Source organism: Astyanax mexicanus, chromosome 2 (genome assembly GCF_023375975.1).
Source record: "Astyanax mexicanus isolate ESR-SI-001 chromosome 2, AstMex3_surface, whole genome shotgun sequence".
NCBI lineage: Eukaryota > Metazoa > Chordata > Actinopteri > Characiformes > Acestrorhamphidae > Astyanax > Astyanax mexicanus.
In genome coordinates, this window is record NC_064409.1 from 38,455,026 (window position 1) to 38,472,217 (window position 17,192).

General features: G+C 35.8%; 1 protein-coding gene across 1 annotated transcript; it reads right to left on the reverse strand.

Annotated features, from left to right (window-relative positions):
• Positions 1-1,027: 1,027 nt before the first annotated feature.
• Positions 1,028-7,801, reverse strand: trim35-14 (tripartite motif containing 35-14). The gene is made up of 6 exons (XM_007237943.4): positions 7,208-7,801; positions 5,772-5,867; positions 5,171-5,401; positions 3,924-3,946; positions 2,368-2,483; positions 1,028-2,247 (listed from the first exon to the last, which is right to left on the reverse strand). Exons 1-6 carry the CDS (start codon positions 7,601-7,603, stop codon positions 1,742-1,744), a joined length of 1,368 nt encoding a protein of 455 aa, XP_007238005.2. The 5' UTR covers positions 7,604-7,801; the 3' UTR covers positions 1,028-1,741.
• Between the last annotated feature and the right edge of the window lie 9,391 nt (positions 7,802-17,192).

Here is a 17,192-nt window from a genome sequence, read left to right on the forward strand (position 1 = left end):
GATTTCACCTTTTCCCAAAGGTTATACTTGAAAATAAGGGGTGGGCGTACAAAAGAGAAATGAAATTGTCACAATGAAGCTTATTTTATTAAACCTGTAATTGTCCCACTTCCTCATACTCTTTTCCCTTGCTCTGTACACAACAGTCAGACAGGCAGAATAAATTAATCATTGAAAGAATCCTAACTGTAGCTGAAACACTGAAATAATCACTTACAATACTTTAGCCCTTGTTTGGTATTGATTATTTTGTCGTTTTGCTAGTACTGTCAAAGGTAACGTATGATTAATCTTGAAACGTTTTTTAAACACAATCATGTCACCAACTCTGTCCACAACCTGACTCATTTTACAGACCCTGGCTGCGAATTTGCGGTATTTAACTACATAAACACAGTGGAGCTCACTACTGCTGAGTTCAGAATCTAAGTCAAGTTTTATTTATGCTAATATGTGGATTTAATCTCCCTCTTTAATGTGCGCACACATCCAGATGTAGCTGCTGGTTTATTTTCTTTCCAAGTTGTTGAAGTTGAAATATGGAGCTAGTGTTCATTTCCTCCCTGAACACTCAATTATTTTTGTCCCTCTCCCAAAAATACAAGAAAGTACCAGCATTTTAAAATGTTTAATCATAATTAGTCACAGAATATTTTTGTGATTAATACAAATCTTGATTATGGCACATTTTTAGAGACACATATTGACGTTTAGTCTTACAGAGAGGAAAAGATACGATTGTGATTTATGGCAGAATTCTGGTATTGTTAAGGTGATTGATACCACACTTCTTTATCTATTTTTTTTTTTAAGCTGCCAAATATTTAATGCAACGTCACCTTCACTACATGCAAACAGGACTAAAAACACATGCCTTAAGAATTTGAATTAGCGGCAGGTGATTTGGCACTAAAATAATATGACAAGAATATATAGGATATACATTTCAGGATATTTTTGCTTGATATTTATTCTTGGCAATATGTCAAAACATCTAATTAAAAACGTAATTTCACAAATAGACAACTTCAACAAAATGAATACTATATTTTATTGGGCAACATTTTTGCAAACAATATGATATGGCACACCCCTAATTATGATTTCACCAAATTGTAACAAAAGACAATGCTCCATGTCATGATAGTAATAATGCACTCCATATATCCAGGATTAAAGTAAAATAAGTGATACTGAACAGATATCTGTCTCTAGAAGATATTTAAAGGAAAATGAGAACAGGGTGGATTTTCCTTTTGCTAAAAAAAAAAAGTTGTATCCTGATGTCCCATGTGGCCCTAAAATAATATGACAATATTTCAGGGTATTTTTGCGATATAATTGCGTACTATAATATATGGCACACCTCTAAATCAGCATAATACTAAAATTAAAGTGTAGTAAATGTGTAGGACAGTGGTTCTCAAAACACCCTTGAAAGACAATCAATCACATTGTCCTTATTTTAGCAGTGTGTTAGTAGTCATAGATGGATGGTGTTCCTGAGGACAAGTTCAAGGAGCACTGGGGCAGATAGATATTGTTTTAATAACAAAGTTTAGGAAAAGATGACACAATCGAGATGATTTTAAAGTGTTTAAGCAATCACACAGCATCAAACAATTGATGAGTTTTAAAATGATTCTGAAATCATTTCTTACATCAGGACTTGTCTGTGAGGATGATGCCATCTTGTGGTCATTTACAACCTTGCAGCATGTGTAAAAATTAGTCCTGCATGTTAGGAGATGTGCAGTGGGCAGACAGCACTTGCAGTATTAAAGTAAGGAAATAGAGCTTCTTCAAATGTGTCCGTGAAGGTGAACAGAACGGGTCCTTTGGAGGGGTCTGAGAATGCGATGACTCCGTTATCGTAGTCCAGCTGAACTCTGATGACCCGCGGCTTCTCTGTTACCGTGAGATCCTTGCGGGACTTTCCAGCCCGGTATTTTCCATTGATCAAGCGAATGCTCCACATTCCACTGGAGGGATCCATCTTCAGAATTTTCTTCCTCTCCACAGACTGCTTGACCACTCCTATGGTCCAGTGGTCATTGTCTCCCACCTCCACGTCCCAGCAGTGCAGGCCAGAGCTGATGCCCTGAGAGCCCAGCACTCCCAACATGAATCTCTCGGGATTATTGGCCACCTCCAGCTTCTGCTCCACAAAATACACACTGCTCCGGTCCTCAGACACCACCAGCTTGTTGGAGGCCGTATTGGGGTCCAGGGACACTGTTTTGGGAGCTAACCAGAGACCACGTACATTTTTATTATCTTTTAGCCAAGTTACTGTATTCTTAATTACACTATAAATGTTGAGTCATATAGTGAACAGCAACAGTGAAGTAGAAAGCCTAGACTCACGGTCATGCAGCAGTTCACACATCTTTGCCCGTAAATTGATGTTCAAGAATGCCAAATGTTTTGCTGTATCTATTCCTGAGATCACGTCAGGTTCGGGCAGGCTGTTCTTGGCTGGACTGAAACAGAAAGTATACAGAGTTTGACCCAGAAAATACATTTGAAGTCAGTGGACTGTTGAGATCAACACTAGTCTTACAAAAAAAAAAACAATGTGAAATTGAATGTGAAGGTGTTCAAGGTCCACTTGAGACTTTTGTGTAAAAAAAAACAACAACATAATTTTAATTTAACATAATTAAATGTAAATAAATAATGAATGTAAGATTGCCAAAATGGAATGATAGCAATATTACTGGTCTCTGTTGATTAAAAATGAATACATACATTTAAACTCCAGTAACAGAAATAACAATGTAGTGTTATGTTGTAGTAGGAAGTTTTGATGCATTTTAATTTAGAATCTTTTAATTGTCCTGTGTTTAAGCACAAAACCGAAGAAGCTGTGTGTGTGTGTGTGTGTGTGTGTGTAAAAGTGTAAATAATATCTATAATACATCACCAGGATCTGTAAAAGCTTGAATTATTAAGGGGAAACTGATGCTCAATGTGGTATTATGATTAATTTTAGATTATGGATTTTAGATTGATCACAGGGTGCATTAACGTCAACAGCAGTATTTTTTACAGGACTACCCTGGTGAAAATATGGTTAAGCTGGCTAAACAGTATAAAGTATGTTTTTGTTTGAGACCATGCCAGTCAAACATCATAACTAAGCTGGTTGCCAGCATAACCAACACATGACTGTAATTAACATATTCTGTACTGGTGAAGAACTGTTACCTGTGTAGGTTATGTTTGTAACTGAATGGCCAGCTTCATATTTGGTGTAAGGCCAGCTTACACCATCTAAAACTAACTACCAGCAGAAGCTGCTCCAGAGATGGAATACGAAGCAGCACATGTTACAATAAAAAAAAAATAATTTAAATTTAGAACTGGAGGTTTAGGAGCATGACATTTCTCCTGAAAAATATTTTTAGGAATAAAGGGAGGCCCTACTTAGCATTCATCAGGTACTTGATGGGTGTATGTTATACAGTCATGGCACTCCTTATTTTTTTCCAGAAAAAGAATTGCAATTACACGTTTTGTTATACACATATGTATTTCCTTTGTGTGTACTGGAAAGGGTGCAACCAAAAATTAGGTTGAGGGTGCTAATAATTTTGTCTAGACCCTTGTGTGAAATGGTACATTAACATTTTAAACTTTTATTTTTTTGTGTTGTTCCAATACAGACAAATGAAAATAAACATGTGTATACAAATATGTTATTGCAATTCATTTTCTGAGAGAATTTTTTTTTTTCTGGAAAAACTTCAGGGGCCAACACTTTCAGCTTACATGTAACCTTATTTTTCAGTTTTAGCTGTTGATGTTGAGTACGTGGCATTTTTTGAGCCAATAGATTTTACTGAATGACTTCCTGACACTCTGGGAGGGAAAAAGTAAACAGAGACAAAGTGAAGAACAGAGTTGATAAACACACTCACCTATAGTGGCCATTGGTGTAGTTCTGAAAACAGAGGACAAAAACTATAATTGACACTATTGATCACACCTGGTCGTCAGAATCTGTTAGCCCTATAAGCCCCTTTAGCAATACATAGGCAAGCAGTCAACTGCACACCATGCAGCTTGATTCTGTCAGTGTAAGTACGCCTTGTGCAGCTCAAAACACACAAAAGGAATGTACTAATTCTTATAAATAATTATAGGTGTATTTTAGGTGTAATGTGCAATAAATCAATTAGCATATCATTTCATTCATTCCCTTTAAGAGTCAGGTGTGCTCTGACTGGTGGATTGGTATTTTAACAGCGCAGTGCTTCTGCACTTCTCAGCAAAGGTGAGCGGGCAGGTAATTTACAGGAACAGAAATGTTATTTTATTTTTTATTCTGTTTATTGTTAATGCAAAAGTTTATGCGCTGAGTGCAGGCAGGGAGCTCGTGGTGCCAAGATGAACATCTGACTGATGACTGTTGTCAGGGTTCAGATCAGTCAGTGGTTCACCTGTGTTTTTCCGCCACCAAGATAGCAAAATGCCAGAAATTTGCCAGTACACACCTATTTTCCAGACCACCACTCACATCAGTGTAGATATACTGTATTTTTTGCACTATGAGGCGCACCATATTATATGGCGCACTATCAATGAACGCCTATTTTCTGGTCTATTTTCATACATAAGGCACACTATATTATAGGGCGCATCTTAAGAGACACTACAAGGAACTTCTAATTCAACAGGTCTTGCCGCTGGGTAACTAAGGGGGAAGGGGAAATTAAGTTAAGTAAAGCTAAGCTAAGTAAAAAAACTGTAATAATAAAAAAATAATAATTTTAAAGGCAAAGAGACCTGAAGACGGTTTAATTGGTTGAGTGAAGCGCTTTCGTTTATTTACAGTAAGCTTAGATTGCCAAATTTCTCCAGCAATAAGGCTGGAGCATTAGCAGCTGTAATTCATAATTTATCAATAATCAAACAAGACTGTATTCATCTAAACTATATCAATAACTGAATTCACTTTTTTTCTAATATCCCAAACAAAAAACACTAATTGATCATTTAAATGTATAAAACACACACATTTAGAGCCATCTAATGCACAGTACTGTGCACAAATTTGTCTACTACAGAAATGATTTATAGATGTTTAGGCCTTTGAAACACGGATGGTCTGACACACTCAGTCACACTGTAACTGGAGAGTTAACTGAGAATTGATCACTCCTACCTTGAGGAAAGTGAGCTCATCCATTTCCATCTCCTGGTTGATCATTTTTAGAGTCATGGAGAGGTTTGAGATGTCATTTGACAACTTCTCAATCCTGTTTTTGGTTTTCTCATATTTCTGCACCTCTTCCTCTCTCAGGGCAGCAATCCTGGCCTCCTCTTCCTCTTTGAGGTACTGATGAAGACTGTCAAACTCCTGCCTGATCATGTTCTCCGCACTCTGCCGCTCTTCCTGAAAAGAAGCACACGGTGCTACAGTTTCACTGATAGCGTCATACTTGTACATACAAAAAATGGTTGCTTGTATCAGTGATGCAGAGAATCCACTTTTGTTTTGAAAAAAAAAAAAATTGTGTGCTTGTGAAGAACCTCTTTAAAGTCAAAAATCCCTCCAAATAAAAAAGAAAGGGTTCTGAAATTCATTAAAAATGATGTTATGTTGAAAAATGAATGTTATGTTCCTGAAAAGGGTTGTTAAATATACATCTTATTTTTATCTTAGCTTTTTATGGAACCAAAAGTGTCCTAAATATGATTTATTTAGGAATGTTTATTTTGTCTTAGTGTGTGTATTATTATAAATTAATGTGCACAGAATATACCTTTAAAATCTCTGCCAGGTCTTCATAATCTGCTTTAGATTTATTCAAGATTTGAAGGTTCTGCAGCATACCAGACACCTCAGACTTCACTTCTGCCTGTGTTAAAACAAATCACATAACCAACAAAATAATGTCCAATGTTTAAAGAAATGTGTCATATACTTAAATGTTAAATATGTTTTAAAAATGGCTGCAATCACATATGGTCCTCACAAAATGACTTTCAAAGGCCATATATTATTATCTTTTCTTTTCTTGGATTTTGTAATGCAAAAACAGTAATGTGGACACTAAAAAAAGTATTTGTTCTTTAATTTGCTTTATTTATTTGAAAAATTATGAATTATAACATTAAGTCAACTACGTTTTAGCATTACAAACTGTATGTAAAATACAAAAAAATACTTTATTAATTAATAGAAATAAAATGTACAACAAACTAAGAAAAAAATGTTTTATTGGGGGGGCAGCATGTTTTTTTTAAGGAAGCTCCTATTAGGCTTATTGTACTTATTGAGTTGTAATGTCACTGAGCTCAAATGTTACTTTCTTAAAAAGACAGTTATTACTGGAAACGATTAAATAGCTTGATGAACATTGTGGTTTTATTCTATAAACTACTGATAACACAGACTCCAAATAAAAAATATTTTCATTTAGAACATTTATTTTAGAAATGGTCAAATTAACTAAACATATGCAGTGTTTTCAAACCTCAAATAACGAAAGAAAACAAGTTCATACTCATTTAGAAAGAACAACAATACTAAAGTTTTATCTAAGGAAATGTTCTGAAACAATAATTGGTAGAATAACCCAGATTTTTAATCACAACTTTCATGCATCTTGGTATGTTCTCAACAAGTCTTTCACACTGCTTTTGAGTGACTTTATTCAACTCCTGGCACAAAAATACAAGCAATTAAGCTTTGTGCCAATTTTTGTGCCAGGAGTGGCATATGGTCACCCAAAAGCAGTGTGAAAGACTTGTGGAGAGCATGCAGAGACACACAAAAGCTGTGATTAAATATCAGGGTACTTCCACCAAATATTGATTTCTGAACTCGAAAACTTTAGTATTATTGTTTCTAAATTAGTATAAACTTGTTTTCTGTGCATTATTTAAGGTTTAAAAGCACTGCACATTTTTCATTATTTTGACCATTTCTCATTTTCTGCAAATAAATGCTAATATAATGACAATATATCTTACCAAATCATTACTTAACCATATAACTGTATAAAATGTACAAAAAGTACTTTTAAGTGGGTGTTAACACTGATCTATGTTTGCAATGCTGTGAGTTCAGTGTAAATCTTGTAAAAGTAATAGGTACACATGGTTTTATGAAATATCAACAGCTCTGCTGCACGTTGTCCAGAGTGTCCAGCTGGAGAAGTAACTTAACCACCTTAACCTCCTCGCGCTTTCTTACCTTCAGGTCCTCTACCGCCTCCACAAGAGGAGCACACTGGTGATTTTTATGCTTCTTTGAAGTGTGACACACCACACAGATGGGCTGCTTATCTTCAAAGCAGAAGAGTTTGAGCTTCTCCTCGTGCTCAGGGCACATGTCTCCTACTGGAGACAGACAGGTTCTGCTCTTAAACTTCTCACACAGGCTGGAGAAGGCCAGGCTCCGGGTGGGCTCGTCCTGAGAGCACTCTTTCCTACAGTCAGGACACAGCAGCACCTCCTGAACACTCCAGTAGCGCCGCAGACACTCCTCACAGAAACTGTGACTGCACTTCAGAGCCACGGGATCATTAAACACTAAATAACAGATAGAGCAGATCATACCCTCGTCAGAAACAGACAGACTGGAGGCCATATTACCGCCCTTCTTCAGTCCAGTACACTGCAGCCTGGCCCACTCTACAAATCCCCCATGAATGGAGGAGAGACTTCCTTGTTTATGAACTCCTCCTTGTTTCTCCTCCCCTTCCCAGGACCGAGTTTCGTTTCTCTGTCCGGGTTGCCAGGTCCACCCAAAAAACACAGCGCACAGATAGCTAAAATGAGTCAGAAAGAGATACAGTCAGAAAAGAGAGATTAGACAGGGTTGCAGTATCTCTCCTATTGTATTCATTATAGTCAGAGGCGGTTATTTAATTAGGCAAACCTAGGCATTTGCCTAGGGCCTCGACCAAATCTGTCCTCTATAGGGGTCCCAAAATCTGACCAGCCCAGCTACAGTAAATACACCAAAAACAATGTTAATTTGTCACTTATGTAAAGTAAAGAAAAAAAACATATTTCTTTTAAAAAACTGTACGCGACTAGAGTGAGAGCTGTCACAGTGAAAATGAAGCGGAGTTATGAAAGTGGTTCTGCTAAACGAAAGAAACGGGCAGAGAGCAAAAGAATCGCAGATGCACTGCCAAAATTGACCTCCTTTTTTACATACCGATATTGGGCGGGGCCAAATGCCACATTAATGCCACACAGGTGCCAGGCAAACTTGGTACTGATTCCCCTAATTACATCCACGCCTAAGCAAACACTGGTAATATACGCTGCTAGTAAATAAACACGAGTGTTACTGACCAAAATAAACGCTTTTTATGAGAGATATAAGTTATGTGTAAATATTTATAAGACAATGTCTGACAAAATCTGTTTTAATGACGTTAATAAACATCACTGTGACAGCGCTAGTCGCAGTTTCACCGCAGCAAAGGCTGAGGACATGAATCACTTATCTAACCAGCTACTACTGATTTCTGCCCCCAATAACCCTTTTAATAACCTCCAATAGCCTTTAATAGTCTTCAGTATCCTTCAATAGTCTAACCTTGCAGCCGTGGTGTGTCCACTAAACTCCGTAGTTATAAACATCCTGAGGTTAGCAGCGCGCTAACTGACCTGTTTATAATGTAATCCGAGCAGTGACTCCGTGACGGCTGCTCTAAACTGCTGCTGTTAGCTGCTTCGGCTGAAAGATGAACTGTAGAGAGCTGTATTATCCGTTTAGTGGGGTTAAAACCTTTATTTCCTACACAGATGAACTTAAGAAAACTGTAAAAACGCTCCAGACTGGCTCAGCTGAGCCTGTAGCCCGCGGCTGGGCTGTAGCTCTGACTGAGTGAAGAGAGCGGGGCTTGTGCTGCTGCTGCAGTGGTTGGATGAGGAACTGCAGCTTCCTGTAAGTGAGCAGTTTCACCGGTTTCACCAGTTTCATCCACACACAGCTCTGATAAACTGCTTAACCCTAAACCCCTGAATCAGATCGGCTAAAATCCGAAAAATATCTGCCGATCGCCGATACCGTATTTTGGCTGAAAATTGGCCGATACTGATACAGTATCTTGTTTTTTGTTTAAATTTTGCCTAGGGCCCCAAAATGGCTCGATCCGCCCCTGATTATAGTCACCAAAATACTAGCAATAACTAAAAAAATGTAAACATTGAAAGGTTGAATATAAATAATAATAATAATAAAAGTCAATTTGCCGACGATACAACACCTTTCTTAAAGAACAAAGAATTTTATCAGGTCTATTCAACATATATATATATATATATATATATATAGATAGATCAAAAACTAGAACCAATCTGTATAAAAGTTTAACATTTTAAAAATGTTTGGTGTCCTACAAACATGAAATTTAATGGTAATCAAATGAAAAAAAAAATACAAAAAATGTATAGTTAAGTTGACATTCTTTTGTTATATATGCAATTATAGTTATACCTTAGTTATACCTAAGAAAACCAGATGAAAAATGTATCTCTTTATTTTCTTAAAAATCAATCATATTCTTAGTTTTTAGGTTTAAGGTGAAATATATTTGCTTATAGGTCTTTGGCTATGCAACACTTAAGGAATTACTTAAGGAAATTTAAGGGTTTATGACGATTTTCCTTAAGAAAGCCCTTATATAACACCTAAGGGAGAAAAACAGTGTAAAATGGACTTGGCATGTAGTCAAACGAGTACAAATTTTTTGTTGAATAGTCCACCTCCATTCACCCCCAGCATTCCTAAATACAACACTTTTAGCCATGCTCTCGAGAGGCTTAAAATGCTGGTGATGGGGGCATAGCTCTGCCCATGCAAAGAAATTGCTATTTTTACACCATTAACTAGCTTAAAGTAGCTCCACACTTCATTGGTAGAAATTGGAGAGCCCTGATATTTAAAACTAAGCATCGAAAACTTTGAAAGCGCAGAGGTCGTTTATTAAAAACACTGTTTATAAACGCAGTACCTTGAGGTAGTTCTCTGGCAAGAATATTGGCAAGGAGCATGACAGTGCTGCCCTTTCAGCAGCCAAACCCAGACAATGAACTGGAATGTGACATAAAAGAATTTGGAGGAGTTTTGCCTTTTAGTGTATTATGTTATTCTCGATTAAATAAATCAGTATTTTATCTTAATTAATATTTAGCATAATCAACAAATTATGCAGTATTACCATGATCTCTGGTTTATTTTCTGAGTAAGAATCCGTATGTGCTTTGTATAACTTGGATGATGAGCTTTAAGGCCCTTTTTTGTGAGATCAGTTCAGTTTCTTTATGTTTAAACACTGTTTTTGATAACTATTGAGGATATATGTGAGCTTCCAGAATGCTGTCTGTGCAAGTTTAATGGACAGAAACACAAGGTGCCTGTTTCAATATTAAAACCGGCTGATCTAAAGAGGTCGAGTCGACCTCAAATCTCACCACTCACACTTGATAGGTGGAACTGTGTGGGATGAGGTATGATAGATATGGGAACACAGATGTTTCATGGAGGGTGGTGGGGGTTTACGGTGGGATGTATTATTGCTGGCTGAGAGTTGTGAAGCATATAGAACTGTAGTAGTACGCCCAGTAACACTGGCTAGGAGGAGGTCTTCTGGTCAGGTCAGCCAAAAGGAATATATTGCACAGCCTGAACTCTGGAACTTTGCAACTTTTTTTTTTCTCTTTTTAATTTTTATTAGTTTTTCAATTTTATTTTCATTATACACTGCATCCCCCAATGCAGTTTTGTCCAGAAAATTCTTTGAATAAAATTGCATAGCTACATTTGGACTGGGACTTATTTTCTCCTATGCAGTCTCACAGAAGATACATATAAGTCGAACAAGTGTACCAAAAATCTTTCATAGTACACACTAAGAAAAGTAAGTACAGATTTGTACCTAAAAGAGTACAAAGCTTGTTGCTGGGGCTGTACCTTATATTGAGGTACAAAAAAGTACCTTTCAGTGAAAGTCCTTTTTTGTACCCATGGTTTTAGTGCCAGTAAAGATTATAAAGATTATAAACATTATCATTCACTGAATATGGCTCAAAAACTTGATGATCCAAAATTGTCTGGCTTTTAAATAAAAAAATGTGCAATTTAAATATATATTGTTTATTAGTACAGTGATACAGAATACTGAATGTACCTGAATACTGAATACTGAATGCTGGTCAAATGGTACAAATTTGTACTTATTGCTGTTAGAAATGACTTTGTACTTCAGAGGGAACAAATCTGACCCTGTAAAGACCAATATTGTACCTTTGAGGGTACAATTATGAAGAGTGTACCTTTGGGTACAAAAAGGTACTCATATCGTACCTCTGTTTTTTAGAGTGTAGGCATAGTGACTCTTTTTTCTCGAGATAGCAGATTTGTATTTGAATTTTTCCAAGCTTCTTCCACACAGAGATTCACTGCAAACCATGTAGCCTGAGATCATTGGGGCATGACCAGAAGAACGTGAGCTTGACACTCCTCACCTGAAGAAGACCAGAAGGCCACAGATGTGGTAAATTTACTCTACACATACTGTAGTTTTACCTTCTTAGGTATATTCTATTTAAAGCATAATGTTTTATCAACATTTTAATTAGTTAGGTGTCTATTGTTAAATCCACCAATTTGGTCTGCTCTATGCAGTTCAATTGATTATTTTATTATTTTTGTTTTAAATACATCTTACAACATTATAAACTGCTAAATGATAAGTAAAACCTTTACAATTTAAACATTTCTAAAGTAAGTGTAAAAAAATGCTACAGCAAAAGGTAGGCCCAGATTGAATAAGAGTAAAAAAGTGTCATATGCTTTTAAGACATAATTGCTTTGCATGAGTTTTGCAATAGATTTACAAAAACATGTGCCACGTCCAATACGTCAGTGCTGAACACGCCACACAGCTTCTACAAGTGAGTTTTTCCTTATTTCCCCGTAAATGTTACAATTGCTAGTTTCAATTACAGACCCTTAAATTTTTTCCACTGTAGTGAATACACCAATGTCTATGCACCAATTGTCATTGATAGCATTTCAGAGTCAGAAGAAACTGTGGAGCCACAAGAAGAAGATTGGCCACTTGGCCACTTTATTCTCCAGCTATAACTCCCAAATTTGCTGGACTCTTGTGCGTTTCTGTGATTTAACTGCGCTGGAAACGCAGCCGTTCCCACAGACTGATGTGGGTCCACCCCGTTCAACAGAAAGAACCGGGAAAGAAACTAGAAATTCAGAGGACGTCGAACCGCCTTGTTTGTGATTGGTCCAAAGAAAAGCTAGGAGCCAATCGGGTTAGAATGTCGCTTCACCGCGTCATAACTCATTTGCATAGAGTTGAGAAAAATACATCTCCGTGTCGCTTGTCGCTCTGTCGCTTTGTCGCCTCTCGCGTGTCGCGGCGACAAATTATGGCAAGCCTATGGAACGCCAAATGGCCCAAAAAACGCCTGGACCAGACGCCTTTTATCGAAAAGAACGGCGTAAAATACGGCGTTCTGTGTGGGTTTTACGCCGTAATATACGCCGTATGATTTCAAGACGCCGTAATATACGCCGTATGATTTCACGACGGCGTTAAAAACGCCGCTAAAAGCACAGAAGACGCCGTTTCCCACGGCGTTTTTCGACCCTTTTGGCGCGCCGTACAGAGCGCCGTCTCAGTGCAATGAGACGGCGTAAAAAGCGGCGTTTTAGTGTCTCTTTTGACGCCGTTATAAGCGGCGTAAAAAGCGGCGTTTAATAATAAGATAATGAGCTCCACCTTCCAGTTTTGAAAGCCAATACATTTAAACTCTGTTCAGCCAATGCTCTTACAGAGAGACTCAGTCTAAAGCAATTCACTGCAGATCCGAGCTCCCGAGCTCTTCAGACACAGTTTCTTAGACACAATTAACAATATACCATCTATAGACATTCCCGCTGGTGCTCATGCCTTTTATTAGTCTAATATTTATGCTGTATCAATGTAAAAATAAACTCTAGGTTTAGGTGAAAGCAAAATGCTGTGCAGCTCCCCACTTTTTTTTTTATCCAGACGGAAATCACATCACCTTGTCAGTATATCACACATGAAGAACCCTATTGTTGCAAAAACATCAGGGTTTCAATAAATGAATTTATTAATTTATTAAATTAGTTACAAATTATATTAGGAAGCTGATTCTTCTTATTTTTATTCTTATTAAAATATTATAATTATACAGTGTAATTATAATATATATATATATATATATATATATATATATATATATATATATATATATATATATATATATATATATATATATATATTATATAAAATTATATATTATAATTATATAATATTATTATTATTATAAGATGTAAATTATTCTTAATTTACTATGAATATTATTGTTTTGTTGTTGTTTAAGCATAATATTATTAATATTAGTTTTTATGCTTCAGCAGATCCGGTAATTTTTCTATTTCCATAAGGAAACAAGTAATGTCATTTACAGACATAGACTTACAAGTTACATATTTATTATATTTATATTTATTATTATATTATATTTACTTCAGTCGCTTAGAAACCTTCATTACATTATTAATCTGGCTCTTTACACATTCCCGCTGGTGCTCATGCCTTTTATTAGTCTAATATTTATGCTGTTCAATGTATTTTAAATAAAATTAATAGTAGTAGGGACGCCCCTTGTGCATGAATTTTATTAATTAACAGTGTGTTTCTTTTTAGGCTACGTTTGGTAAATGATAGCGAATAGGGTCATTCTGCTATATTACAAGAGTTTCTTGGTTTATTAGCTCTTAAATATTTGGCCAGGAACTGTATCAGTATTTATATTATTTGAAGGACCTAAATAACAGGAGTGTTAGTAATCATAAAATGTAAGGAAACGTAAATGTTTATGATATACAGTGATAAACCAAAAAACACTTTTAAAAAAACACCCCTACAGCTGAATATTCAAGGACACGGAGGTGTTGGTAGAGAGAAGGATGACGGCTAAATTTATACTCCACGAAGAACACTCTCAATCACTGGATAGCTCAACTTACCGATCATTCAATCATTCAATCAATAAACCTTTTTTTCCTCTCGGGAGTACATAATTTCCAGTGTAGCCAAGCATTTACAATTTAAAAGGGACTGACAACATTGAGTAAGAAAATAGAATTAATAAGAATAAATTTAAAAAAATGTATATATATATATATATAATCAATGCCAGGCTGATTTGCCCCTGTTTGTGCAAATAAATGATTTTTAAGACCACCAGAGACACAATTATGAAAATATGAAAATTGCAAAAAGTACACAACAACAATGTTAAATTCAAAGGATTTACAGTAAGATTTAAAGGCCTTTTTAGGGCAAATAAATGACAAGACTTGATAATATAGGTGTCTATACACAGGAACGTCGCTATAGCCCCTTTTTAGGGATGTTTTAATTGTTTTTACAGAAGTGTCTCTCTAATATGTTAAGAATATTAAAATCTTAAAGTATACTACAATTAAAGAATTTTAGTAACAAAATCAATCTCCCCACGCAGCGCGAAAGATCTGATCCACTTTGTCTCGGAGCCGCGTCAAGAAAAATGCATACACGCACGTAAAATTAAACAGCGCTTTTTTAAGCTAATGATCCAGGCTGTCCAGCATTTAGACTGGAGTGAGTTAGGCTAGCTGTGGTGCTGTTGGTCAGTTTGTGTGTTTATAATAAATACTGTGTATTGTACTGCCTGTATGTGTATCAGCTAATTGATGTTACATAATAATAGAATATGATGAGATAAGTTGACACTCATAATGTGCGTGGGGCTTGCCAACGAGTTTGGATATTGAATAGATTTTCCAAAGCAAAGAGCCAGATTAATAATTTAATGAAGGTTTCTAAGCGACTGAAGTAAATATAATATAATAATAAATATAAATATAATAAATATGTAACTTGTAAGTCTGTAAATGACATTACTTGTTTCCTTATGGAAATAGAAAAATTACCGGATCTGCTGAAGCATAAAAACTAATATTAATAATATTATGCTTAAACAACAACAAAACAATAATATTCATAGTAAATTAAGAATAATTTACATCTTATAATAATAATAATATTATATAATTATAATATATAATTTTATATAATATAATATATATATATAATATATTATAATTATACTGTATAATTATAATATTTTAATAAGAATAAAAATAAGAAGAATCAGCTTCCTAATATAATTTGTAACTAATTTAATAAATTAATAAATTCATTTATTGAAACCCTGATGTTTTTGCAACAATAGGGTTCTTCATGTGTGATATACTGACAAGGTGATGTGATTTCCGTCTGGATAAAAAAAAAAGTGGGGAGCTGCACAGCATTTTGCTTTCACCTAAACCTAGAGTTTATTTTTACATTGATACAGCATAAATATTAGACTAATAAAAGGCATGAGCACCAGCGGGAATGTCTATAGATGGTATATTGTTAATTGTGTCTAAAAAACTGTGTCTGAAGAGCTCAGGAGCTCGGATCTGCAGTGAATTGCTTTAGACTGAGTCTCTCTGTAAGAGCATTGGCTGAACAGAGTTTAAATGTATTGGCTTTCAAAACTGGAAGGTGGAGCTCATTATCTTATTATTAAACGCCGCTTTTTACGCCGCTTATTACGGCGTCAAGAGAGACACTAAAACGCCGCTTTTTACGCCGTCTCATTGCACTGAGACGGCGCTCTGTACGGCGCGCAAAAAGGGTCGAAAAACGCCGTGGGAAACGGCGTCTTCTGTGCTTTTAGCGGCGTTTTTAACGCCGTCGTGAAATCATACGGCGTATATTACGGCGTCTTGAAATCATACGGCGTATATTACGGCGTAAAACCCACACAGAACGCCGTATTTTACGCCGTTCTTTTCGATAAAAGGCGTCTGGTCCAGGCGTTTTTTGGGCCTTTTGGCGTTCCATACAAGCCAACTAAGCCAAAACGTGTGGGAAAGAAACGCCTCCACGCGTAAAAATATGACGCGTCCACACGTAAAAAAATCACGTGTTGACAGATAAAGACGTTATCTTTTTACGTGTACAGACGTAATCTTTTTACGTGTGGAGGCGTAAATTTATGCCGTCTGTACATCACGTGCTTTTTTTCCACCTGTACAGACGTGGATATATTACGTGTACAGACGTAAAAAATTAACGTCTTGGGATTTACTGTCCATCTCAAAAAGCCGCAGTTGCAATATGCAGCCTGTAGATGGCAACATTTACTGAGCTGTAGAAGCAGTCTTAATATGCCTGTACAACACCTCATATCTGCTAGGACAGATTAAAATGTGGATAAACAAGTATTTTTAATGCCACAGTGCCCTTCTCAGGGAACATAACATTCCCTACATTAACACACAAGAAATATAACTATTATTGCTAGGTGTAAGACAGATCCCACAGGGAAAGTCATATTAAGTCAAGTCGTATTATAGCGGCACAATTAACACTAAAGCAAGGCTGTTATTAAAAATGTTAGGTCTAAAAAAAACATTAAAAAAATGAACTACAATCAATATAAACACAATATTTCAGTCCTAACTGTCCACACTTAAAGTCTTAACTTTTAAAATGTTATACTTTTAAATTGTAATTTTGCTTTTTTAAGCCCTAGTAAACAACATTCGGTGTTCAGCCACTGAATTTAGTAAATTTAGTCACAATTTCTCTGTATCTTTTATTAGTTTCTTTTACATTTTTATTGTCCTAAAGCAAATCAAAATGACAAAATAACCATAGATTATTGTGCAGATGACTAGTACTACAAAAACTAATAATAATAATAATAATAATAATAATAATAATAATAATAATAATAATAACAACAATAATATGACTAATATATATACTATGAATTGCATTTTAATAAAATAGACATCCAAAGTATACAATACAAATAATGCTATATTAAAATATAGCTTGCACTGACCTAAAGGCAGGGTAAACACTATGGATATAAAATGGCGGGGGTTACATCATGTGAAATAGGGGGTACATCATAGACACATGATTACAACGTTTCAGTTATGTGGACCTTGCGTGCAGAGTGTGTATGAGTATGTATGGGGCTATGTCACGGTACGTAGACACTGCCTTATTAGAGGCTGCCTTATTACAATGCAAATGTATGCATAGGCGCGTTTACCG